Genomic DNA, 27,311 nt, shown 5'->3' with positions numbered 1-27,311 from the left:
GGGGACAGAGCTGCTATCAGAAGAACAGCTGTGCGGCGTCATCACAAACGGACGTCGCTTCACGTGACGCTCCAGAGGAAAGGACGTCCCATTGCTCTTAAAACTCATTTCCCTGCTTCTCGTGGTTTCCTTGCGTCTCTCCATGCTTCCCTGGTGGGAGGGACTAAACGCAGGGAAACGACGCAAGTGAGGGACGCAAGGATTCCATTTAATCGACCTGAGAAGGACCAACTGCCTCGCCGCGTCCCGCCGTCTCAGGGAGGAGAAATCGGCGGAGCTGCAGCTGAGAAAAGATTGAGTGTGTGTGTGTGTGTGAGGAAGTCCGCGGATTGGTCAATTTGGACCAATCCACGGACTTAACGTAACGGCTCCGCGGACGTAACGTAACGGCTCCACGGCTCCAATGGGTCCATTTGGGTATGGGCACGTCACTGTACCCAGGAAGAAAACAATAGAAAAAGAAAAATCTCCAACGAGTCGTTTTGGGGCAGCATAGACAGGTATTTTCTGTGTTAGAGTTTTACTCACTACAGGGTGTACTTTGAGGGTTTGTGACTCTGCACACCGTTTACATGCATAAAAACCTTCATAACACACAAGGGGACGGGTAATAACCGGAAAAGCATGACATGGGACCTTTAATACCTTTAGTTACTTTGCAGATTTTGATTAATAATGTGAAATATAATCAACTCTTAAATAAGACTTTAGTTACACCTAAAGTAAATTCACAAGCTACCCTGCAGTATACAAAGTAATTACAACTAGCTGCACATTTACCAGCTGTGATAAACACTTTAATGCATCAATAATTATAATTAATTATGTATATATAATTTTAAATAATCGTCACAATTTGGCAAAATATAACACTTTCATTTGTTTCACCTTACCTTCTTATGTTCTATCTAGGTAGTTGAGGATCTAAAAGTATAATGGAATATGGCCTACACCTGAAACTTGTGTTTTGCTTATATTGTAATTATTTAATATACAGTATATTTAACATTTAAACATGTATTCATGTGTTAATAAGATCACTTTTCAAATAAATTCAGTTAATTCAAGTTTAAAACATGTTCTAACAAATCTTAGAGATGGACATTCAAATATTGCACATTATATCATTTTATGTAGTAAGGGAGGATGGTCCCCTACCTGTAAGAAGACCCTTAGGCAGCTGTGAATGAAAAAATCATATAATCAAAATGATTGAACCTCACAGTTTGGTGCTCAGCCATGATAATGCCATTGTGAACAAGTTAAGGCAAGCACTTGTTAATGTCCTTTCTGTCAGGGAATAATTTCCATAGATGTTTACCTTTTGCCGCAGATGCCCAGCCTTGGGCATCATGCTATCTCCCTTAAGGAGGGGCTGCCCTAGCATTTTGTTGTTGTTACCACAAATGTGATTCAGTGTCCTCAGCTGTTTAGTCTATCTATTGAAGAATGTTGATTATGACACTCTGAACTAGTTAAAACCTTGAGCTACAGGAGGGTTCTTCAGAATTGATTGTGGCATCTCAACCGTGTGGTCAAACCGTGGCCCGTGACATGTCTTGTGAATTCTCCGGCCGAAGCTCCAAATAAACCGTCAGTGTTTGCCATCAAAGCTCCAGCTCTCCTTGTGTCTCTGAGTCCTGACTCCAATTGCTTCAGAAGTTTCCCCCACACTTTCTACCTACAGAAAGACAGGAGGACTGTTGTCTGCTGCAAGCTTACTTACACCCACTCTGTGCCACTCAAAAACAATGCTGTTGTTGCATGAGGCCCAATTACCTTTTTATAAAGAACAGATCACACTAACAAATGAAAACATCACACATTTCTGATTATATTCAGAATTTTTGTCCATGATCATTTTATTTAAAGAAAAACATGATGAAATTGTTCTATTGTACATGATGGTTCAAATCCATTACATGTAGCATTAACATTCTGTAGCTAAACGCTAAATCCCCAAATCGATCTTTGGCCCTGTGTGTTGTGGTGCATTGTCCTGGAAATACAGGTCAGCATACTGCAGGATGTGGTCCACAGCTCTAAGCAGAAGCACATCGTTGTTCACGTTCAGCTCCAGCTCTGATGAGTAGTTCTTCACCGGGACAATGTAGGAGGTGGACATACCCAACAGATCCCCAGCTTTATTCATCTACAAACACACACACAAACACATGACTAAGATTTATACCACATAGGTATTTTTATTCCCTCAGCAGAGAAAAATGTCATGGCAAATTGAAATAGAGAAAAGTTATCATCTCAAGCCCTGTGGTGTCTAAGGAGTGAGTGTTACGTTGTTCTTAACTCTCACAAAAGTTATTTTTATATAATTATTATGAAGCCAGACAGACATAATCAAAACAGGGCAAGTAGTCCTCAATTTGACAGTTGAAAAATAGCAAAATTATAAAAAGGTCCAAACAAGAATGTTAAAATAGTTTCGGGCTTTAATTTGGCTTTTTAATGTGTCTTACCTCACCAAAGTAAATGTTACATGTATATGTTTGAATGGCAGATCAATGATGATCTTTCCCTTTGTCCAAAAATCTAATGCGATTAATGAGTCATGTGACTTTGCTTTAGCTTGTAATTTAATGATGTGCACCTACAAAAAAGATATATATTTATAAACAAGCACCACAAAGTCAAATTTTCCATTATGGTTCAGATCACAGGAAACTAAACTGGTCACACACTCATTTTGGTAAAACTTCCCCACCTGTAGTCTGCATGGTGATCACACCCTCCTCTATAATGGATATACTTTGTCTATTTCATATTTTTTAAACCTACCATGTCCTGAATGATGCGGCGCTTGTAAACCTGGGTGACATCTTTGGCCGTTTCTGGACAAATTTGGTCTATCTGGGTCAGCAGGGCCACCTGGTGAATGTCTAGCAGACACAATACAATGCTGTCAATAAGATGTCACTACAAAAAAGGCTTTCATTTGTTACATTGCAGAGAAATAAATCACTGACAGTTGACATTTCAACAGTGCTTTTGTTTAGTGCATCCTGTAAAGAAGGTATTATGAACATCAGTGCCTCTGCAACAACAAAATCCCCCAAAAGATATACATAAAGGTCAGTGAAACTTCTAAGCAGTGCGTTAAAACAACATCCAGATTCAACAGGAACTGACAGAGGGACAGAAGAACAGCTCTACAACATTCATCTTAAAAGTCAAAGTTCATCTGTGTTTGAAAATGTCTTTGTATTGGACTGATAATGTGTCCCTGACTTACCCAGGTCACTGATGTGCTTTCGGAGCAGCCTGAAGGTGGTGCCGAGGCCTTTGGGGTAGGTCAGGATTTTAGAGGCATCTACCACAAAGGCAACACAATGGATCTTGTCTTTGAGACCTGGCTTCTTTACATAGCCCACAGTCTCAGACCGCACTGGTTGATCTGAGCTAAACTAGGAGAGAGAAAAGAGGAGGTTACATTTTCACAAGACAAAAAACTCATGTCGAGGTTGTTTTTGCAAAGACAAAAGCAAATACAGATTGAACCATGGTCTGTGTTGGGCTACTTCATGTTCAGTGCCAGGATTTGTTATTTACGTGGCTGTTAATAATTACGGTAACCATGGGTTTTAGGTTGGAGTCGGTTACTTCTCTATGAACCCAACTGTTAACCTCATGGTGGCGCAGGTCGGATGATCAACAAAGTGAGTAAGGATGTATCCTCTGGGAAATTATGAATGTCTGTACAAATAGTGAAATATTTTCATCTTGACCAAACAACAGTCATTGGGTAAAGCTGCAAGCTACGAACTAGAACATGTCATTTTTATCCTGCTTACTTTGTGCCCCTCTGGTACATGACCTTTAATGACAGACAGGATGTCATGGAGGGTCAGTCCAGTCATCTCTCCACCCCCCAAGCCCACGATATCACACAGCACCAGTCCAGTAGGATCCTCTCCTTTCTGACCATGGATGTTGAAGGACTGCAGCTGAGACAGAGAGAAACAAAAGTTAATTTGATGGTTGTAAAAGATGGGAACATCCAAGCTGTGAACGGAGGTTTGCATGAACAGTGTCTTCTGATGAACACATTTGAGACATTTTTGTTCACCGTTGATAAATGTATTTGTGTGAGTGTGTGCGCATATTGTCTGTCCTAATCTATATTCAAATCTAATATGTAATAATTGGACTTGTCATGGCCAACTTTATGACATCCAGGCAAACTCTTACACAGACAAAATCCATGAAATTGAAAACTTCAGGAAAGCTAGTAATTGGACTTTGAGTAAAGATGACTCTGTCTAACTTTTTATTATTTTTCCTTATTCGTGATGTTTTACAAACAAACTTGAAACTGGTATTGAATATAAGTGTGTTGATGAATTGGAGATAACATTAGTCTTTTATTTAACATGGGAAATGACTGACAATACTTTGACTACAGATGGTCTCTTTGAACGGTGTTCGGCTGTTTTTCATTTTTTGTGGATAGTGTATAGATACCGCTTGAATTTGCTAGCTATTCAGTGCCTTTCCAAAAGGCCAGATGAGGCTCTCTTTTCAATACTTCCTTAATTTGAGAAACGCAACAATGAATTTCAGCTCTTTTGTTCCCACTCAGTTATTGCTCCACTTGTACCTTCTTGGTGAAGCTGGTGGAAGAGGTGCCCACCATGGCCCGGTTGGTGACTCTTCCATTAAACACAGACTGGACTGAACTGATGAAGCTGGACTTTCCAGAACCGACCGGACCCAGGAGGAGAACTCGAGCCTGAGTCCCCTCGTGACAGCTCGGCCTGTAGGAGCTGATGGTCTTTATCAGACTCGCCTTTTGCCTAGATTAGAAAATATTGAAGAGATACTTGCTGTTCAGAATAATTTGAAAAGATAAGTGTCTGTGAACATGAGTTAAAGGAATAAAGGTAATATATTTATAGGGTTTAAATTATGTTCTATCTTCTTGCTCTAAATGACCAGTCCTATCACTCTGACGTAATTAAAAGAGTTGCAAACATGACTTGATTTTGAATGTTTTACTCACTCTTCTGTCCACTCCATTTCTCTCCATTGAGATTCCAACTTAGGTTTAGGTACTGAGGAGAGTTTAAAAGTTGATAAGTCTCCATCCGGTTCAAGTTAGCAGTGTTTCCCCTAGGTTTACTACTAAAACACCTTGAATTTCAGGGGGGGCGCGGGGCTCCGTTGGCAGCGCCCCTCCAAGACAATGGTAGGGGAAACACTGAGTTAGGGTTACAGAATACTCACTAATGACACTTCTGCTCACAATATGTAAGGTGTTTGCATGGAGCGTCTTGAAGCATGCATTAAACTTTTGGGAAAACTGGAACACAGTTGTATATCATTCTTTCTTAGTGTGAAACTGTTTAGTATCTTACCAGGAAATGTATATGAAGGTGTGTTCTTTTCTTTTTTCTTTGTTGAACTGACGTTTGAACGAAGGGTGAAAGGACTTTTGACGTCCTCTCCAATCACAAAAGCCGGTTTAGCTGCAGGAGCTGGACATTCAGGTGGGGCCAAACCAAATGAAAAGCTGAATGGTCTGATGAGGAAAAAATCACATGCATCAGTTTAAAAGAAAAGATGAAACAAAGAAGCACTGGAAAACATATGTGACCTAAAATGTGATCTAAAAAAAGCAGCATTGTTTGAATGGACAAAGCATTGAAGTGAGTTTACTAAAACATTTTGAGTCACGGTGAGTTTTGGGACGAAATTTGAGTTGAGCACTACTGAAAGAAAGTGATTTTAATAGAACTCAATAAAAGTAAAACATTGCAAAAGGGAAAATGCGTCGGAAACATTTCACACACGACATTAATCCTTAAACACGACAGGATACATAGAATCCGACTTCCTTTCTCAAAGTACAGGCCACAATCTGTGCCTTATAACATGTGGTGTTGCAAGTTCCTGTATGATAATTTATTTATCTACAGGTAACTTGTATGAACGTTATTTGAAAACCAATGCTTTGCTATCACATATTCCTCTTTGGCAGGTCATCAACATCAACTTTGTAAACAGCCCTGTTAGCTCAATTATTAATATACTTCAAACTATTTATTTTATTTAATGTGGGAAAAAATCTGTTAAGCCTCATAAATGGATGAGTGAAAGAAAGCATGAGAGAAGGTTAATAACCTACCTCCTTTCCTCTCTGATTTTCCGCATCTTCTCTCTCCTCCCTATGAGTATCTCAAGATTTGATAAGATTTATTTTTCTGTACTGGATTAAGTAAAAAATATTTTTGATAATTACGCCAATCTTAATCTTTGTTACAGTCTGTAGGCTATATGTATATGGAGAAAACTTGGTCCTCATTTGTTCACTATGAATGGATGTGTTTTCTCCATCCGGCAAACCATTTACCACAGTAACATGTGGTTCAACTGTTAAACTGTTCAAATGATTGTGGATACACAAACACATTTTACCATTGATTATTATTCAAAAATCCAGTGTGAAATTGCTCAGTTGGAAATCAGGAATTTCCCCTTTCTGATTTTAAAACATTAAATAAATAAAAAATAGAGAACGTCAGCATAAACAGTCTCAGACATGCACAGAACATCCAGCCCCTGTGTTTCAAATATAAGGTTTTGACTTAAATTAACCGCACAAGTTGTGAGAGTTCGTTTACAGATGTGTCTCTGTAAACATCTAGTTTCGCAGTTTTAAAAAAGCAATGCCGACCTCCTTTACATCTATTCATCAAGATATGCAAAATATTGGTTTGTGTCCGAGTTTTCTAAAGCAAAGATGCACTGTAGGCTATCTGAAGTTGACGTATTAAAAGCGGCACCAGCAATGATAAACAAAGGTAGCCTGTACGCTTCCTGTCTCCAGGTGGGCACAGTCTAATAATGTGTCTATTTTATTTGTCAAACATCAAATATTTACGGTGCTAAGAAACATATTCACTGTTACAAAAGTTACTGAGCCAGGGCATCTGCGAACGTCAGTTAAAAATGTTGACATAACTTCTCTGTTATCAGATCCTGCGAGATAGATCACTATCACTATCCCAAAACGGACGCATAGTGTATTTGTGTTTTTCAATGTGTTAAAAATGCAACTGTATCGTCAGATTGTAAGGAAGTTATGTCTTGTGAAAATGGGAGAAGTATTGTTTGTCCATACAAACACTGTAACGCCATTTCCACAGTTAGAAGATAACTTGAACAATTAGCTAACACAAACTAGCTAACACACGTTTGCTTTCTGAAATATCCCGTCTACCCGCAGGCTTTAACGACATTAAGAAAGTTGGTGGCCAATAGCTAGCCTACAGGACACAAACCAAACAGAAGAAAGTCAAAAACGGTAGGTAATTAAGTTTCATCAACCGCCACCTGTTGTGAAACTAAACTTTGCTCCGTTTACTTACGGAGGCATTTACCTTGTTTTTTCTTCAGTTAGATTCTGCATGATAACCGCTGCTGTATAGGCTATGTGGCGAATAACAGCTGCAAAAGGATAGAGGAGAATAGAAAACAAGAGTGTAGGATACTTTTCTGTGGAAAGGAAAGTGAAACTTAAACTGTCAGAGAGGTGTGTGGCATAAGCACACTTTTCTTTGCACAATGCAAGCTTGTTGTCCCCAAAAAAACAAACTCGAAATATTGAAATGCTCTCTGATATCCTAGGTTTTAAGTTTGCTTTTTCTTGTAAAACCTCCACTTTAGACCTTTGGATGATCGCTTATTGTCGACTTTATAGAAAGAGGATAATACCAAAAGTGTAAGTTTCACCAGGGTTTTAAATGAGGTAAATCATGGGTCCATCATCCTCAAAATTATAGTGCAAATTATTTCAAATGTAGCTTACAGGTCCAACACATGCAAGGCCCTCTACAGATTTAAAGAGAACACATAGGCCTACTGCTAATAAAGAGAGAAAATATGGAGGTACAGTGTGTTTGTTGAGATGAGGACATCACATCAGAGACATGCAGGGGAGGAATTCAACATAGGCCTACTTAGACTGTGTGTTTTTAAGAACAATTATGTTAGAGGAGCTTTAGGTCAGAAAATGGTGTGGAGAAGTTTCTGAAATAACTAGAAATGTTTTGGCAGACTAATGGAGCGAAATAAGAGGTGGTCAAGGTTGACTACTGAGTGGGGTATTGCATTCAGATCAATGTTCCTAATCAACCTTGTGAAACCATGAATGACAGTTTAGACGAAGCAGATGCAATGTAAATATTGATGCTCTGATCTGCTCTTTACCTTGGTGAGTGTAGAAATTAAATGCATCTTCAGGCCACTGCAGGGTCTAATGATAAGTCAAAACATAATGTAAAATGTATTCTAGGAATGCTCAACCAACTCTTTTACTTTGGATTGATAACTGTTACTGTTAATAGGATCAACTGGCAAAATATCACAATGAAAAAGATGTTTTTGAACCCTAAACCCTTATATTAATGTTTCCTCTCATTGTGTACACAAGAGGGAGCTCTAGTCTAGTTTCTAAAGCTGTAGATGCTTAACCGCTAGCTGACAGAAGAGGTCAACATGTGGCCACAAAATCTACCTGAGGGTCATTGCCATCTTTCAGTAGCTCTTAATAACTGAATAACTAATCTGAAATGCATCAGTAATTGATGGTGGTGATTGCTATTCCTTGGATACAAAAAGGGGTGTGTGTGTGTGTGTGTGTGTGTGTGTGTGTGTGTGTGTGTGTGTGTGTGTGTGTGTGTGTGTGTGTGTGTGTGTGTGTGTGTGTGTGTGTGTGTGTGTGTGTGTGTGTGTGTGTGTGTGTGTGTGTGTGTGTGTGTGTGTGTGTGTGTGTGTTTTCTCCACTTGTGCTTATAGAGTGGCGAAGTCACGACTCACGCCCATCTACTTCCGCCCCATGGGACCTTATTTCGGAAAAATAATGTATTGAAGTCAATGGAGAGAGAAAACGTATCTTTCGATCTCGTTTGAATTGTGCCATGAATTACACATATGATGTTTGTCAATCTTAAAAAATAATTTCCATGTCAAAAAAGTCACAGTTTGTCGTAAAACTGTTGAAATATAAGACTATGAAAAATATGCAACTAGAAAGACTACAAATCCCAGAGTCGCGTAAGTGATGTCACAATTGTTTTCACAATTGAAATAAGGTCCCATGGGGCGGAAGTAGATGGGCGTGACTTCGCCACTCTATTTCTCCTGTGGTCATCAAGGTCAGCAAACTTTGGGTGTCACTGTAATTCAGTTAAACCTGTTGGATATTTTAATGAGCTCTGTTAATTCATTATGTTGCTGGTTTCTAAACTTAAAAAGTTTCTTTCTGGGCTCCTCTCTGCTGTCATTTCAGGGCTTTTTGACGTGGCGTTCGTCTCAGCAGCCTCAGATTATGATTCAGCTCCAGTGAGCCCCTCAGGAAGGATTCAGATCACATCAATAATGTCTTCACTTGGTAAGACCCCCATCATCTCCATGTGTTTACCACCACCACTCGAATACTCCAAAACAAATGTATGCACGCTAAATGGGAGGATCTAAAGAACCTTTATTCTATAATCAAAACATTATATCATATCTAAATCATATATTGTAGTACATCTCCTCAGTTTTCTCTCAGTGATGGAGGTTATGATCGTGAATGGAGATTGCCTACTCGATATAACCCCTCAAAGCATAATAAACATGAAATCAATTTTGCCGGTTATTTCAGGTTGGTTATCTGTCACTAAGCTATTTTGGCTAGCAGCCTGCGAATGATGAGGCGTAATAACAACGAGCAAGAAGAGGCACAGCTATCTTTATGACCTTGTGGCCGTGCCCAGCTTTTGTTGTTTCAGCAAACTAGTTTTTATATCTGGAGCCCCTTGTAGTAAGACTGGGAGATATGGAGGCATTGGTTGTATGGAGACATAAAAGGAAGGAGATCCAAAACCAGTACAAACACCTGATGTTCCCAAACAGAATCATGCAACAATTTGAGAAGTCTGACACATCAGCTGATGTTATACTGGCTAGTTATTTGAGGGCAACACCCACATCACAAATACAACCTGCTGCGGCCTTGAGGTTATGAGTGGGTGTCATTAAAGATTATTGTACTGTTGATGGCTCGACAGCAAACACTATCTATAGGTGGCTATTTGTGGAGACAAAAACCAAAACAGACCTCATAATTGATCTGTCCTTTAACCAGAAAACAGGTGAAACGTAGTCATAAATATGTTTAATGTATACCAAAATAACTTGAATAGATACAGAGCTGGCAGTATAGGCGAATGCTAAGGGCCATCAACCCATGGGGGGCACCGAAAATTGGGGGGAAGAAAAAAAAAAATTATAAATAATAATTTAATTTAAATGTCATAACAAAACAATTTCCAGATTTGGGATCAACAAAGTACAAAGTATTATCTTATCTTAACAGAACTACGCCTATATTGCGTACAGCACCCATAAACTATGCCCCCCCCCCCACAAATCAGGTAAATTGAAGTGCACCAGGGAGAGGGGGCGGGGTCAAGTTTCACTGACTGACACTTGACCTGCCGTGACTCGGGGAAAAAAAAGGCAACTAGTAGGCTACCTGATGGCAATTAGCAATGTCGAAAAGAACAGAGTTATCTGGTGCCCAGGGAAGAAAGAAAAGAGGATGAGGACAAACGGGACAAAGGTACAGTAACGTTAATGTTGTAGAGCCGATGATGGAACTCCACACTTTATTTTCCATTTGTTTACAGACAAGGTAGGAACATCTACTACCTGCTACTGTCAAGCTAGAATGAATACAACAACACGGTACACTCTCTAACAGGTCCGTGTTGCAACACACAATATATACAACGGTGAATTATGTCCCATAATGTTCCACCACAATGTGCTGATTAATCAAAGTCAATTGAATTGTAGTTAGCGTTGATGGAACAGTGTTAACTTGCTAGCTTACTTTTAGACGATAGCAAGGTGAATTGAAGTAATTGACTTAGAGTTGAAGTCAATTACTAGGGATGTTTTTTCTCTGTGCGCGGCAAAACAAGCTCGCCAAAATGGCTTCACCAGTCTGGCAGTATTTTAAGGTGTCCGAAAATGACAATAAAATAGCTTTATGCAACGTGTGTGTGAAGCAGAAATCCTGCAGCTCCACCCACTGTGACGGACCGGTGAGCAGAGCAAAACACACAAGAGTTAGACCTAACACACTTAGTTATTTTATCTACCTCTGGAACAAGATAAAATAGTTATAAATATATTTATTCTTCACTGTCGGCCTCACACATTACTGGATCAGTGAGCTGCATGAGCACCAGCTAAAATCTGACCTAGGGCAGCAAATTGATCAGGGCCGGCCCTGAATAGATATATATCAGTGACATAATGATATGAGTCAACCAGGTCACTCATTCAGTCATGGATAAGTAATGTTGTTTTTTGGTTTGGTTCTCGCCTCCTGACCGTCATCCCTTTCTCTTCAGCGAGCGGAAGTGATACTGAGCAAAGATGTGTGAGAGAAAGAGAATATAAGAACCACTCCTAGGTGGTCGACATGGACGATCTCGATGAGGTGCCATTTGAGTTCACCCTCCCGAGGGACCGGGTGGTCACGTTCGCGGAGGGGCAGGACGACGAGGACGCCTCGTTATCTGACAGTGATACCGGTTAGTAAAAACCATGAATTAATGCTTTGACAAGTCTGCAGACAGACGGCAGGCGAAAAACCTTTTAAAATGCGTGTTGTCTAAATGGAGATCGGCTAAACTAACGCAGTATATGCTCCGACCGTCCACACTCACAACGGCCTATACAGACATAAATAAAGCAACGACTGTATTCACCATGACACAGACAGTCTGTGGTTTGTACTTGTTTAACTTTTGTCTAGTTTCTGAACAGATATGAGGAGCTGTGAGCACTAACAGCTGATGTTTTTCTGGGGTTCTCATTGAAGATGTGTCACGGCTCCGCCTACACTGCGTTACTAGATACTACCCCAGTTCCTAAACTGTAATGGAAATGTGCCATAAAGTGAGCCAGTCCCAACAAGGCCTAACCATACCGAGCGAGGCCGTGTAGTGGAAATGCGCCATAAATAAAGCTGTGTAGCCCACTGTGTATCCTGAACATGTGAAACTCCTTAGTGTTTTCTTCCTTTAGTTCCATTTAGTTGAAATTGAACGTGAATCCAGTTGTCACATAATGACACTTTTTATCACACAATGGGCTTCATACTGGAGACCTTACTTTATAATAAACGTAGGCTATACTTTTTTGATGACGCAAGTTTGCACGTGTTTGAACTAGGATTCACCACACCCTCACCCAATCTGTATCAGTACAACTAGTCCTTGAGGAAGTTCCTATTTGTAAGATAGATTCTATAATAATTGATGCCTTTTCATAAGTTTCAGTTACAAGTATGCTACCATCACGTTAAAATTAAGAACTTCACATTGGTGAGTTTAAAGTCCTGCTACCAGACAATCACAACAACAATGTGAATAAAGATTTTTAAATTAAGGTTTGGAAATACAGTTGATATAAACAGTAGATGCTATAAAAAAGTGACGGGTAAAGAGATGGAGATTTAAATATTGCACATTGTATGAATTATACTCGTAAAGGATGATGTTCACCCGTTGAGATACCTGCAATAGACCCTGAGGCAGCTGTGAGAGTGAGAAGAAAAAAAAAACATAAAAATCAAAATGATTGAACCTCAGTTAGGTGCTAAACCATGCTAATGATGCCATTGTGAACACGGTTAGGCAACCACTTGTAAATGTCCTTTCTACCTACAGAAAGAAAAAGTATGGGACAACTCAAAAACAATGCTGTTCCTGGACCTTTTATTAAAGACCAGATCACACTTACAAATAAAAACATCACACATTTCTGATTATATTCAGTTTTATTTAAAGAAAAACATAATGAGAATGTTATATGTTACATGATTTATTAGATGTAGCATCTACATCCTGTAGCTTTGAAAAAAAAAAAACAGCTAAATGTTGCTCCGACATTTTTAAAATGCTCTACGCTAAACCCCCAAATCGATCTTTGGCCCTGTGTGTTGTGGTGCATTGTCCTGGAAATACAGGTCAGCATACTGCAGGATGTGGTCCACAGCTCTAAGCAGAAGCACATCGTTGTTCACGTTCAGGTCCAGCTCTGATGAGTAGTTCTTCACCGGGACAACGTAGGAGGTGGACATACCCAACAGATCCCCAGCTTTATTCATCTACAAACACACACACAAACACATGACTAAGATTTACACCCCATCGGTATTTTTATTCCCTCAGCAGAGAAAAATGCCATGGCTAAAATAAAGAAAAGTTATCATCTCAAGCCCTGTGGTGTGTAAGGAGCAGAGTTGGGTGTAACGCGTTACTGTAATATTACTTTTGTCGGTAACGGAGTAGAGTAACGCGTTCAGTGTGCGAAAAAGCACACGTCCCACCGTCCGGGACGTGTTATTTACAATATCGGACAAGTCGATCTTTCAATTGACTTGTCCGGCGGACAAGTGACGTTTTTAGCCCTCATTTATTGACAAATTATTGATAAATTCAGTTTACAAAAGGCAGAACTCATTCGCAAATTGTCCGCCATTGTTCGTTTAGAAATGTTAGTTTCGGTTCTGCTTGTCGATTCCTAAGGAAATGCATCTCGCCGCTTTCTGTACTGTAAGACGGGGGCGGGGCGGGACGTGTAGCACAGTGGCAGGGTTGGGAAGCAAAACTCGGTTCCGAGTAGGAACAAATAACAATTGTCCGGTACCGGGATTAATAAGAGTTGTGAGGACAGGAGGCGAGGCCGAGCCCCGCGGACCGCAGCTCTCTCTCTCTGCTCCGGATCATCTGATCGCTGCAGTTCAGCATCTCTCTCTCTCCCTCTCTCTTTCTACACACAGCGGACCCACTGCCCGTTTAACAGCCTATCCTTGTCAAACTTTCTTATGTTCTTTCTTTAACACGTAATGAAGGTTATTAAGCGTTTTAGCTCCTACGTTGTTAATATTGACCGCCATTTCCTTTATGAAGTAAAGCAGCCTCCCTGTCTGTGTCCTCGCGCTGTCCTCACATCCCCCGACCCCCAGACTCGGAGGAGCACAGGGATGTCAGTATTGTTTATGAAGCAGGGTATAGAAAATACATTATTGAAATGAAAATACTATTTATTTACTTTTACAAACAGTGAGCAGCTGCAGCATGTGTATTGCAGGACATGGGTAAGCATGCAAGCGTCTTTGAGTTGTAGAAAAGCGCTAGGCCTATAGGCTATAAATATAATGTATTATTATTATTATTAGGCCTATGTGTTGGACATGTGTGGTTGGACTCTGTCTCACAGGCAGGTTGCAGTGTAACATCAGAGGAGACTTGGCCAATTGTACATTCTCAAACTGCACCACTTAGAACTAACTAAACAATGCAGAGATTATTTTTATATAATTTTATTCAATAACCGTAAGAAATTAAACAGTATGAAGTGATTTGTAAATAGGAATACAGATTTGACTTAATGTTTTCATAAATATATTTTTCTCCCAGTTTGTCATGGGACTTATTTTTACCCTCTCAAAGAATCGAGAACCGAAAATAACCGGAATCGAAAAGCAGAACCGGAATCGTTAAAATCCAAACTATACCCAACCCTATGTGTGGTGCAGTAAAATCTTACCGCTCACTTACGTTAGCGGTGTCGTAAAAAACGTGGGAAAATGTAAAATACGTTGGCGAAGAAGAAGATTCCAGTGGCCCCAATTTTTGTCCATTCTGGACAAGTGAAAAATGTATTCGGACAAGTAAATTGCCAAACTCACTTGTCCATGGACAAGTACTCTCTAAAATCTTTTTCTCACACTGGGCGTTACTTTTATAATTCAGTAATCACACTGCAGTTACTAACATTGCCCCGACACGCGTTACTTCGTTACTTTTATAAAATCAGTCATAATCACACTGACAGACAAGAGGGGTTTCCGCCGCAGGTTTATATGTACGTAATCTGCGCGACTTGCGCGTCCACATCTCCACGTGCAGTGCTGCATAAACATGGCTGAGTCAGCGATAACTTTCGAGGGGTGGAGGTATGCCCATTATTTTGAGTTTGTCCGAAGAATAGACAGGAATGTGACGGTGAGGTGCAAACTGTGTCCAGGCCAGAAGCTGTTATCCACTGCTGTAAACACCACGTCAAACCTCAACAAACACCTGCAAAGAACACATGCCAAGGTGTCTTGCAAGCTTGTTGTGGTAGGCTGGTAGCCTATTTTATTAAAGAGCATATAAAAAGAAAGACTTGTGTTATGTCTTCCTTATTGCAATAGTAATTGGGGGTGTAAGTGGAGTCTCGCAGAGGCAAAACTGTGGCGTAAAGTAACGAGTAACTTTATGTAGAGTGTAACGAAGTAGTGTAATACATTACCTTTTTTTTTTTTTAAAGTAATATGTCATATATAATATATTACTTTTATTTAGTAACGACCCCATCTCTGGTAAGGAGTGAGTGTTACATTGTTTTTAACTCTCACAAAAGTTATTTTTATATCATTATTATAAAGCCAGACGGAAATAATCAAAACAGGGCAAGTAGTCCTCAATTTGACAGTTGAAAAATAGCAAAAATAATAAAAAGGTCCAAACAAGAATGTTAAAATAGTTTCAGGCTGTAATTCGGCTTTTTTATGTGTCTTACCTTAAATGTATGTATGTACTAGAGATGTCCCGATCCGATCACGTGATCGGGGATCGGAGCCGATCACGTGATTTTCAAAAGATCGGAATCGGGAGAAAAAAATCGGGGCTCGGGACTTATTTTGTATTTATTTAATGTTACAAAACAAAAATGACCATGTTCACGTCTTAAAGTCATCCTGAGGCCTTCGTTTTGGTTTGAAATTACACAACATCATGTATGTGTTGCTTCTTTTGGGCTTGTTTTCATAGACCTGGTTGCTTATTTCTCTCAAATCTGGCAACAGAGTGGGCACGGCGCAGTGTCTAATAGTAGCAGTAAGCTAACGAGAGGCTACGTTCAGCTGGTGCCTCGGGAGTCGGGACAGAGAAAATGTCAGGAGTTTGGAAGTATTATAAAATTGAAAGCGAAGGCAGTGTAACAGCCAGATGCAATGTTTGCAAGGCGGAGGTTCCGCGTGGTGGAAACAACAGAGCTACGTTCAACACGACCAATCTAATACAAACACCAACAACAACACGACAAGTACACAGCGGCCACTCAGGTAACGGCATGAAAGAACCGACACTTTCAGAGACTTTTAAAAGGAAAGAGAAACTGCCCCAGAACAGTGAAAAGGCCAAAAAAAATAACAGCCAAGATAGCTGAATTCATCGCGTTGGATGACCAGCCGTTATGTTACCTTTTTTTTCTCTTGATGCATTGCATAAAGATCGGATCGGGAAAAATCGGTATCGGCAGATTGTCAAAATCAAATGATCAGAATCGGATCGGGAGCAAAAAAAGGTGATCCGGACATCTCTAGTATGTACCCAAACTACATTGTACATGTATATGTTTGAATGGCAGATCAACAATGATCTTTCCCTTTGTCCAAAAATCTAATGCGACTAGTGAGTCATGTGACTTTGCTTTAGCTTGTAATTTAATGATGTGCACCTTCCTCTATGATGGATATACTTTGTCTATTTCATTTTTTTTTTTTTTTTTTTTTTAAACCTACCATTTCCTGAATGATGCCGCTCTTGTAAACCTGGGTGACATCTTTGGCCGTTTCTGGACAAATTTGGTCTATCTGGGTCAGCAGGGCCACCTGGTGAATGTCTAGCAGACACAATACAATGCTGTCAATAAGATGTCACTACAAAAAAGGCTTTCATTTGTTACATTGCAGAGAAAAAAATCACTGACAGTTGACATTTCAACAGTGCTTTTGTTTAGTAAATCCTGTAAAGAGGGTTTCAAGCCCAAAGTTATTATGAACATCAGTGCCCAGCAATTGTAACCACAACAAAATGCCCCCAAAATATATACATAAAAGGTCAGTGAAACTTCTAAGCAGTGCGTTAAAACAACATCCAGATTCGGCAGGAACTGACAGAGGGACAGAAGAACAGCTCTACAACATTCATCTTAAAAGTCAAAGCCCATCTTGTCTTTAAAAGTAGTTCATCTGTGTTTGAAAATGTCTTTGTATTGGACTGATAATGTGTCCCTGACTTACCCAGGTCACTGATGTGCTTTCGGAGCAGCCTGAAGGTGGTGCCGAGGCCTTTGGGGTAGGTCAGGATTTTAGAGGCATCTACCACAAAGGCAACACAATGGATCTTGTCTTTGAGACCTGGCTTCTTTACATAGCCTACAGTCTCAGACCCCACTGGTTGATCTGGGCTAAACTGGGAGAGAGAAAGAGGTTACATTTTCACAAGACAAAAAACTCATGTCGAGGTAGTTTTTGCAAAGACAAAAGCAAATACAGATTGAACCATGGTCTGTGTTGGGCTACTTCATGTTCAGTGCCAGGATTTGTTATTTACGTGGCTGTTAATAATTACGGTAACCATGGGTTTTAGGTTGCAGTCGGTTACTTCTCTATGAACCCAACTGTTAACCTCATGGTGGCGCAGGTCGGATGATCAACAAAGTGAGTAAGGATGTATCCTCTGGGAAATTATGAATGTCTGTACAAATAGTGAGATATTTTCATCTTGACCAAACAACAGTCATTGGGTAAAGCTGCAAGCTACGAACTAGAACATGTCATTTTTATCCTGCTTACTTTTTGCCCCTCTGGTGCATGACCTTTAATGACAGACAGGACGTCATGGAGGGTCAGTCCAGTCATCTCTCCACCCCCCAAGCCCACAATATCACACAGCACCAGTCCAGTAGGATCCTCTCCTTTCTGACCATGGATGTTGAAGGACTGCAGCTGAGACGGAGAAAAAAAAAAGTGAATTGGATGGTTGTAAAAGATGAGAACATCCAAGCTGTGAACGGAGGTTTGCATGAACAGTGTCTTCTGATGAACACATTTGAGACATTTTTGCTCACCTTTGATAAATGTATTTGTGTGAGTGTGTGCGCATATTGTCTGTCCTAATCTATATTTAAATCTAATACGTAATATTTGGACTTGTCATGGCCAACTTTATGACATCCAGGCAAACTCTTACATGAAATTGAAAGCTTCAGGAAAGCTAGTAATTGGACTTTGAGTAAAGATGACTGTCTAACTTTGAATTCCTTTTGCTAATTCATGATGTTTTACAAACAACCTTGAAACTGGTATTGAATATAAGTGTGTTGATGAATTGCAGACAACATTTGTGTTTTATTTAACATGGGAAATGACTGACAATACTTTGACTACAGATGGTCTCTTTGAACGGTGTTCGGCTGTTTTTCATTTTTTGTGGATAGTGTATAGATACCGCTTGAATTTGCTAGCTATTCAGTGCCTTTCCAAAAGGCCAGATGAGGCTCTCTTTTCAATACTTCCTTAATTTGAGAAACGCAACAATGAATTTCAGCTCTTTTGTTCCCACTCAGTTATTGCTCCACTTGTACCTTCTTGGTGAAGCTGGTGGAAGAGGTGCCCACCATGGCCCGGTTGGTGACTCTTCCATTAAACACAGACTGGACTGAACTGATGAAGCTGGACTTTCCAGAACCGACCGGACCCAGGAGGAGAACTCGAGCCTGAGTCCCCTCGTGACAGCTCGGCCTGTAGGAGCTGATGGTCTTCATCAGACTCGCCTTTTGCCTAGATTAGAAAATATTGAAGACATACTTGCTGTTCAGAATAATTTGAAAAGATAAGTGTCTGTGAACATGAGTTAAAGGAATAAAGGTAATATATGTATAGGGTTTCAATTCTTCTCGCTCTAAATGACCAGATCTATCACTTCGACTGCAAGTAATTGAAATAGTTGCAAACATGAATAAAGGTAATATATGTATAGGGTTTAAATTATGTTCTATCTTCTTGCTCTAAATGACCAGTTGACCACTCTGACGTAATTAAAAGAGTTGCAAACATGACTTGATTTTGAATGTTTTACTCACTCTTCTGTCCACTCCACTTCTCTCCATTGAAATTCCAACTTAGGTTGAGTTGCTGAGGAGAGTTTAAAAGTTGATAAGTCTCCATCCGGTTCAAGTTAGGGTTACAGAATACTGACACTAATGACACTTCTGCTCACAATATGTAAGGTGTTTGCATGGAGCGTCTTGAAGCATGCATTAAACTGTTGGGAAAACTGGAACACAGTTGTATATCATTCTTTCTTTGTGTGAAACTGTTTAGTAGCTTACCAGGAAACGTATATGTAGGTATGTTCTTTTCTTTCTCCGTTGAACTGACGTTTGAACAAAGGGTGAAAGGACTTATGACGTCCTCTGCAATTGCAAAAGCTGCAGGAGTTGGATCTTTAACAGCTTGGGCCAAACCAAATGAGAAGCCAACTGGTCTGATGAGGAAAAAATCACATGCATCAGTTTAAAAGAAAAGATTAAACAAAGAAGCACTGGAAAACATATGTGACTTCAAATCTGACCCGCCCTATCGAAATCAGTCGGAAGTCGCAGCGGCTCATTTCAAAATAAACGTGGATTTGTGTAAAAAAACTAGTTTTTCAGGGTTCGGGTGTTTTGTTTGATTTTTAATTAAAGGTGGGGTAGGTAATTTTGGAGAAACCAGCTCGAGTGCGCTAGAATTTGAAAATACACAGCCGGAAAAAATCTGCCACTTCCTTACAGAGCCCCTCCTCCAACACACACGAACGCGCACATGACCAATGAGGGCACAAGATAAGTTTGTGCACAGATGGAAGGCTGACAGGCAGGTAGGCCAGTTATTTTAGCCGGGCCAGCTAAAATGATTGGTCGTGCTTTTTACAGTATTACGGCTTCCACAGATGACATTTCTTTATGGATTTTTTGTCAAAGCACTTAAGATATTCATTGCTATCGGGATGTTAAGAGCATTCCATGGAATATAACAAAAAGTGTATCTCGAGCCGGTTTCTCAAACTTACCTACCCCACCTTTAATTAAATTGTCTTAATATTTACTCCATCACGGCTTGTCATGTCCTGCATACCTTTAAGTCTTGGCTTTCAGAATATGACACTTTGATTGCCAAAATCACACGATAAATACATTTTTGAAGCTTTTAAAGGGAAGAAGACGGGCACCTCTCAATCGTACTCCGCTCTTCTGCAGCGTCGCTTCCCCTCCCTCTCGCTGAAATTATGAAGTAAAGGCGTATAGTAATCATAGATAACACGACAGGGTCTGGGACAGTTTGTTTTCATCTGATTTCAAATAAACAAAGTCTTGGTTTTTAGAATATTAAACTTGTTTCGCAAAATTCAGATGATAAATGCAACTTTTACAACAGCCGGTGTTTCCCCGGGAAACAAACACAATACACACAAACGAGCTTCCCCCAGACCAGTAATACAAATGAAAACATGTTCCCTCCGTACTACTTTGGTCATTTATTAGCCACTAATAATCAATCAGATCGATGGATTCCAGAGAAGAGGAAACTTTGATGGCTTTTTTCTCAAAATGATGACTGTGACAGTCATTATATAATGTGACATTTTGCTTAATATTTGGAGTACAACAACAATCCTGATATCATTAGAAAGCTAGGAATCTCCTCTTTCCAACAGTGTGTATGCAACTCGTGTGTCTTAGGATCAATGTGACTGATTTCGATAGAGCAGGTCACATAGGTTACCTAAAATGTGATCTAAAAAAGGAGCATTGTTTGAATGGACAAAGCATTTAAGTAAGTTTACTAAAACATTTTGAGTCATGTTGAGTTTAGGGATGACATTTCAATTGCACTACTGAAAGAAAGTGTTTTTAACTCAATAAAAGTAAAACATTGCAAAAGGGAAAATGTGTCGGAAAGATTTGACACATGACATTAATCCTTAAACAAGACAGGACGCTGACTTTTACATAGAATCAGACTTCCTTTCTCAAAGTGCAGGCCAAAATCTGTGCCTTATAACATGTGGTGTTGCAAGTTCCTGTATGGTAATTGTTTTATCTACAGGTAACTTTTATGCACGTTATTTGAATACCAATGCTTTGCTATCACATACTCCTCTCCCACCACTATTTTTAAAGAAATCTGACAGGTCATCAACATCAACTTTGTAAACAGTCCTGTTAGCTCAATTAATATAATTCAAACTATTTAGTTAATTTAATGTGGGGGGAAATCTGTTACGCCATATAAATGGATGAGTGAAAGAAAGCATGAGAGAAGGTTATGTTAACCTATCTCCTTTCCTCTCTGATTTTCCGCGTCTTCTCTCTCCTCCCTATGAGTATCTCAAGATTTGATAAGACTGATTTCTCTGTACTGGATTAAGTAAAACATGTTTTTGATAATTACGCCAATCTTAATCTTTGTTACAGTCTACATATGTATATCTTCCTGGGAACCGAGAGAAAAAAACGTTTTCCAGTCTTCTTTATTTCCTACCTATTTAGGTCAAAAACCTATTTAATTTAAAAGTTACAGTATGTCCACTGAAAAGGACGTCAGGACCATTTTAGTTTTGAAAAGACAGCCAAAATTAACAGATAGACTATGCCTATAACGTATTAAGGTTATAGAGTGATATTAATACAAGAATACATTCACCTTTATTTAAAACATAAATAAGTAATTGATCTGAACATTGCTGTTTATTTGGTCACTAAAAAACTAGTTCGTTTTTTGGTGAATCTTTCCAGATCTTCAAAGGGAAAAGTACCTCACTGGACCCCAGGCTGTAGGGTCATAACTTGACTAGTTTTATGGATGTGGTCTCCACTTGACCATACTCATAGAAACAAAAGTGGCATTCCTGAGGCAATTCTCGTTTTTCATGGATCCACTTAAAATAAAAACAACAATAACACATACTCGCCCACAGAGGGACACGTCTTTCCCGCTCATCCCTATCTGTATTGTTATTAGCCAGCTCGGGGCCTGCTAACAGTGTTAGCCAGTTCAGCCTAGCACGGCTAGCTCTATCTACTGAGCAAATAAAAGTACATCTGAGACCAGTATTGTGCAGATTAAAACCTCGCCAGTGCATGTCGTTTATTTTACCTTCGTCGTCGTCGTACAATTCACAGGCCACTGAATCCTTCGTTTCAGCGGCCTCCCACATCAGCGTGCCCGAATCGGTAGTCGATGCTGTGCCGGAGAATGAAGGTCTGTGGCCGAGCAGAGCATCCATGCGATCGTACCATTTGGTACTCTTTTGGTAGTTACCCCTCTTGTTGTTATGGTCCTTTGTTTTTTTGTAGTCCTGCTTCATTTTCTTCATTTTGACCCGGCATGCGCTTGCGTCGTGGAAGATTCCCAGGTCGCGTAACTTTACCGAATAACGCTCGTAAACTTTGGAGTTGTGGCCTGGCTTCAGTAGAAGCCGCTGGGTCTCGTCTTCCGCACAAATCGACAGAAGCGCCGACACCTCCTCATCACCCCACCGTTCCCATGATTTAGTTCGAGTTGCCATCTCTCCGTTGGTGCGCTGGGCTTATGCGAACAAATAAAATGGCGGCTTGATACAACTTTTCGGAGTTTTACGGGGCGTGGTTTGCAATTCGCCCAGCCAATAGAGAGGTCCGGGGGAGAGGCGAAGTCCCTCCCTTTCCGGGGGAGCTCCATGGGACCTTATTTCGGAAAAATTATATATTGAAGTCAATGGGGAGAGAAAGATTATCTTTCGATTCCGTTTGAATTGTGCCACGAATTACACATATGATGTTTGTCAATTTAAAAGATAATTTTGCAAGTCAAAAAAATAAAAATGTGTCGTAAAACTGTGAAGTAACACATTTTTTTGTGTGAAACGCTCAATGAACTACATCTCTGGTCTCGCACACGTCACCAACACCAAGATGGCCGTCACGTTGGCACATTTCACTTCTTTCTTTCAGAATGAGGCAAAAAGTATTAAAAGAGGTGAAAATCACTACAAGTCTGGGCATGTTGAGAGCTGTACATACACAAAAGGGGAGTTAGTCGGTTCCGTAATAGCCAGCATGCGGGACCGGCTTTACAAGGTTTCGGTGAGTAACACGAGTGTAATGTGTAACGTTAATGACATCACTTACGCGACTCTGGGATTTGTAGTCTTTCTAGTTGTGCATTTTTCATAGTCTTATATTTCAACAGTTTTACGACAAACTGACTTTTTTGACATGGAAATGATTTTTTAAGATTGACAAACATCATATGTGTAATTCGTGGCACAATTCAAACGGGATTGAAAGATAATTTTTCTCTCCCCATTGACTTCAATACATAATTTTTCCGAAATAGAGTGGCGAAGTCACGCCCATTAAAAATAATGTATTGAAGTCAATGGAGAGAGAAAACGTATCTTTCGATCCCGTTTGAATTGTGCCATGAATTACACATATGATGTTTGTCAATCTTAAAAAATCATTTCCATGTCAAAAAAGTCACAGTTTGTCGTAAAACTGTTCAAATATAAGACTATGAAAAATACGTAACTAGAAAGACTACAAATCCCAGAGTCGCGTAAGTGATGTCACAATTGTTTTCCTCCACTAAGAGATAGCTAAGATCAGCGCCATATAGATATAATCTATCTATATGGCGCTGGCTAAGATAAGATAACTTTAACAAGATGCCTGTGTGCTTAGTACCAGGTTGTTATTATACCAGCAATGGGTCTTGCTCGTTCTTTCGCTTCCCGTCTGATGAAAGGACCAGGAGTGTCTGGATCAAGCTAGCTAGTAGCTAGCACGTTAGTTAGCATTACAGCCTTGTCATTTTTATTAGCCTTAACATGAAGTAACTAAGTTATTATATTATATAAGTTATTAAGTAACCCAAAATGTTAAACAGTAAGAGTAGTAGTCATATTTCGTGAACCCTTTGAAGAGTACTGTCACCGGTGTGATCATTCTATAATACACAATTTAAGCCCGGGGGAGAAATGCTAACGCTAACGCTAGCATCGACGATCTTCTCTACTTCATGCCAGAGCCGTATAATAGAAGAGTTACGACATCTCCGTTCACTCCAATGGACCAGTTTTTTTACAGCAATGGCGGATCGTGGAGCCGTCAATAGTTCCCCGGAAGTTAGCTTGCCGCTGACTTCCGGGGAACTATTGCGGCCAGCAACACAGTAGAGTTGCAGCATAATAGACCGTTCGTGATGGACTTTTAAAGGTAAGAAGTAGTGATGACGAGATGAAGCCTCATGAAGCTTTGAAGCTTTCCAGCAAATCGGTTCGCTAAAAGGTTCATCTCATGAAGCTTCATCATGGGCTTCATGTGCTCACAAAAACCCCTGTTGGTGAACAGGTGTAAAACAGCCACATATTATTTGTAATCTTTGACATACTAAAAATACTGGAAATAATGATACAAAAAGGTAAAAGATGTCAAATGTATTTGTCATCCTGTATGAACAGAATTTTACACCAGTAAGTGTTTTAAAATGACTGTATATAATAATAAAAACAATGTGTCAATATAGTATCTTGTTGTTACATCTATACATAAATAAATGTAAATGTCTGCTGCCTTCTATAAAGACAAAAGAAGCAATATATGTTCGAAAACTGGAAAAGAACAAGGGTTTAACTTGCCAGAGGTCAAGCTCACTGCAACCACCTTCTGCATGTCAGCTATGGCCTTGCTCCTTTCTAGAGCATACTTGGCCTCCACCATAGCCTTAACAGCCTAAAAGAGGGGATGGTTAATTCACTGGTTAATTGTCAAATGCCATGAAAAAATAAACAATTTTGCTCTATACATGAAGTCTTACACACCTGTCGATTGGGGATGACATAGTTTGGATCCAATAAGGCCACAAATGCCCTGAATCCCACATCCTCCACAACACTGAATGGCTGTGTATCCTTCACAATCAGGTTGACCAAGGCCTCATCCAGATCCTGTTTTCTGGTAGGCCTGGTACCTGGGGGGGGGGGGGGGGGGGGGGGTAAGCTGTGTTAAGAATGAGTATCTTGTAACTTTCTTTTATTTGCATGATAAAGTGAAGTTAACATGGTTAAATTATAGTATATTATAGTATATTATTCCAAAATATTAAATGACAAACCTTGAGCAGGTCCACCTGCATCACCTGCATGTCCCTCCTTCATCTCATGCATGGCACGATAATGCCTTAGCATGGATGAAGTATTGTTACTGTACCCCAGTTCCCTGGAGCACAATAAACACTTCACCTTTGAATGAAATAGAAAAAGTAAAAAAATGAACCATACAAAATCTAACATAATACATTGTTGTAATAAACCATGTATGCAAACCTTACCTTATTGTGTGAAATCTGATCAAAGTATTCCCACATAGGGGAAGTCTTTCTCTTCTTAGCTGGCTCCATTCTAACTTTGCAAGTAGCAAAAATATCGTACAACCAAAACTGGCAAAACGACAAGTGTTTTCCTCTCACAAGGATCACACATCTTGAATCGAATCCCATGGCTTTTTATCTGTCAGAAGCATGGATGTATAATAAGAACTGGATACAGCGTGGGAGGCGGGGCCTCATTCATTCCTATGAGAGTTGCTCATTCGCGCATGATGATAAAATGGCCCAACTTTTGAGAGAGCGAAACGTCACAGATTACCCGGCATGCCTGAGAAGTACCCGTATGTGCGCTCATAGCGCATGCGCAACTTTAACCATGCCCCCCAAAATGCTCGTTCACATCAAGCACGTCAATTTGCGTACACGTAACAGCACTGCACGTTCATGACAGCATGGTAATGCCTTGGTTTGTTATTATGATAGATTTGATATTAACGAGGCGGCAGTTAGCAGCTAGCGGTTAGCTAGTAATTATGCTAATTTACACATCAATCGTTATGTACTTTTATATTACGCTGTAACAGGATCTAGTGATATCCAAGCAACAGAGCTTCATTTAGCATGAAAGAATTATTGCACTGTATATATATATAATATATATATATATATATATATATATATATATATATATATATATATATATATATATATATATATATATATATATATATATATATATATATATATATGTATATATATATATATATACAGTGCAATAAGCTTCTTAGTGCAATAAGAAGCTACAGGGACGTTAATCTACGTCGGTAATATTAACTTTATTTAATACAACATTTACGGTACAAGATTTAATCATACAGCCCATGTAGTATAATATTTTACAAATGATGAATTACAGCAAACATGTGCAATATATCCATTAGTACAGCTCCGTGGGCTGGCAGTAAGGCGATATGGGTCCGTTCTTATTGTGCATCCATGGGTAAAGATAAACGCATGTAGTGCTGAACACGTAACATGAACGTGCCGGGCGGCGCGGTCCCGTGGGTTAGATGCGCATTCATAATGCAGAGGGAAATAACTCACAGAATAACGTTATTAGCACATTTTTACAACTTGAGGAACGAATGTTTTTAATAAGGGCTATACAAGTGTTCATACTGGGTAGTTTATTTAGTTTTAAAAAAATTATCCAACGATTTACAGACCACTCTTTCCCCATGTAAGTCAATGGGAAAAAGTGTTTCCGGGCCTGGCAACCAAAAGGAAGTGTAGTACCGCCGTTTGGCCAGCACGAATATTTTCATCTGAGTCCGGCGCACTTCCTGGGGGCTTGGTCAGAAGCTCGCGCCAAGATCTGAATCGCTTCCTGAAGCAGTCACGTGGTATCGACAAACGAGGCTTCGTTTGTCATCGATGACGTCACTGGCCCCCAAATGATACAAGCCTCGACACAGGCTTCACAGAAAGCTTCGGCGATTACTCGACACACGCTCCGAAGCCTCGGCTTCATCTCGTCATCACTAGTAAGAAGACGTTTAAAGATTTATATTGCGGATATTATCAGCACATCTGAGTCAAATGAACATGTGTATTAAAGGATGTTAGTGGATTATCCCTAAATCAGTAGATTTAGGGAACGTTTACAGATAACAGATTAGGCTAGGATACCGGATAAAGTTAGTAACACACGTTAACCATGAACAGCCTATTAATCCGTTCTCCTAATGTTATTTCATCCAACGTTGTGGAATTAGAGAAAAAGGGCTTCTAAACGTGATTTTTTTGTGGGGTGGAGGAATATAATATTAGTTAAATATAACATTGGGGCACGTGTGATTGTAATGAGTGGAGGTGGAGAAATTACGATCTCCATTTTGGAGTAGGCCTACAAACTAGTATAATAAAGTTAACATTACACAATAATAAGGAAGAGAGCTATTTGTGTGATACATCGCTATTGATATTAATTTAGAGTGCATATTTGAGACTTCCAAACAGTAAACAAAAACGTAATTTATGG

At 39.7% G+C, this 27,311-nt stretch overlaps 3 protein-coding genes across 10 annotated transcripts in view; all 3 read right to left on the bottom strand.

Moving 5' to 3' along the window:
* Positions 1-7,612, bottom strand: part of LOC117495121 (interferon-induced protein 44-like) — a 47,877-nt gene extending 40,265 nt beyond the window's left edge. The window contains exons 1-9 of one of the 7 annotated variants that reach the window (XM_034146221.1): positions 7,398-7,550; positions 5,373-5,536; positions 5,149-5,190; positions 5,018-5,069; positions 4,616-4,811; positions 3,810-3,962; positions 3,251-3,422; positions 2,797-2,897; positions 1,827-2,152 (exon numbers count right to left, since the gene is read on the bottom strand). In XM_034146221.1, coding sequence (XP_034002112.1) covers positions 1,952-2,152; positions 2,797-2,897; positions 3,251-3,422; positions 3,810-3,962; positions 4,616-4,811; positions 5,018-5,069; positions 5,149-5,190; positions 5,373-5,536; positions 7,398-7,426 — 1,110 coding nt within the window. In that variant the 5' untranslated portion in view covers positions 7,427-7,550 and the 3' untranslated portion in view covers positions 1,827-1,951. Of the gene's footprint in view, positions 1-1,826; positions 2,153-2,796; positions 2,898-3,250; positions 3,423-3,809; positions 3,963-4,615; positions 4,812-5,017; positions 5,070-5,148; positions 5,191-5,372; positions 5,537-7,385 lie in introns of those variants that run through there. The other 6 variants (XM_034146222.1, XM_034146213.1, XM_034146214.1 and 3 more) reach the window with 6 other exon arrangements.
* Positions 7,613-12,976: 5,364 nt separating this feature from the next.
* On the bottom strand, positions 12,977-22,505 carry LOC117495123 (interferon-induced protein 44-like). Of its 2 annotated transcripts, XM_034146227.1 has the most exons (9): positions 22,058-22,505; positions 20,130-20,178; positions 19,249-19,403; positions 19,000-19,051; positions 18,502-18,697; positions 17,711-17,863; positions 17,156-17,327; positions 16,655-16,755; positions 12,977-13,189 (listed from the first exon to the last, which is right to left on the bottom strand). In XM_034146227.1, exons 1-9 carry the CDS (start codon positions 22,467-22,469, stop codon positions 12,989-12,991), a joined length of 1,491 nt encoding a protein of 496 aa, XP_034002118.1. In that variant the 5' UTR covers positions 22,470-22,505; the 3' UTR covers positions 12,977-12,988. The 2 variants fall into 2 exon arrangements, with proteins under 2 accessions (XP_034002118.1, XP_034002119.1); XM_034146228.1 differs by lacking the exon at positions 20,130-20,178 and having other exon boundaries at positions 19,249-19,398.
* A 1,882-nt stretch (positions 22,506-24,387) lies between these two features.
* Positions 24,388-26,813, bottom strand: LOC117496238 (zinc finger BED domain-containing protein 4-like). Its single transcript, XM_034147983.1, has 6 exons — positions 26,625-26,813; positions 25,274-25,453; positions 25,058-25,184; positions 24,765-24,913; positions 24,582-24,675; positions 24,388-24,392 (listed from the first exon to the last, which is right to left on the bottom strand). Exons 2-6 carry the CDS (start codon positions 25,439-25,441, stop codon positions 24,388-24,390), a joined length of 543 nt encoding a protein of 180 aa, XP_034003874.1. The 5' UTR covers positions 25,442-25,453; positions 26,625-26,813.
* Positions 26,814-27,311: the final 498 nt, after the last annotated feature.

The sequence above is a fragment of the Trematomus bernacchii genome, unplaced genomic scaffold (assembly GCF_902827165.1).
Source record: "Trematomus bernacchii unplaced genomic scaffold, fTreBer1.1, whole genome shotgun sequence".
In the NCBI taxonomy this organism is placed as follows: Eukaryota; Metazoa; Chordata; class Actinopteri; order Perciformes; family Nototheniidae; genus Trematomus; species Trematomus bernacchii.
This window is presented reverse-complemented; position numbering and strand designations above follow the sequence as displayed.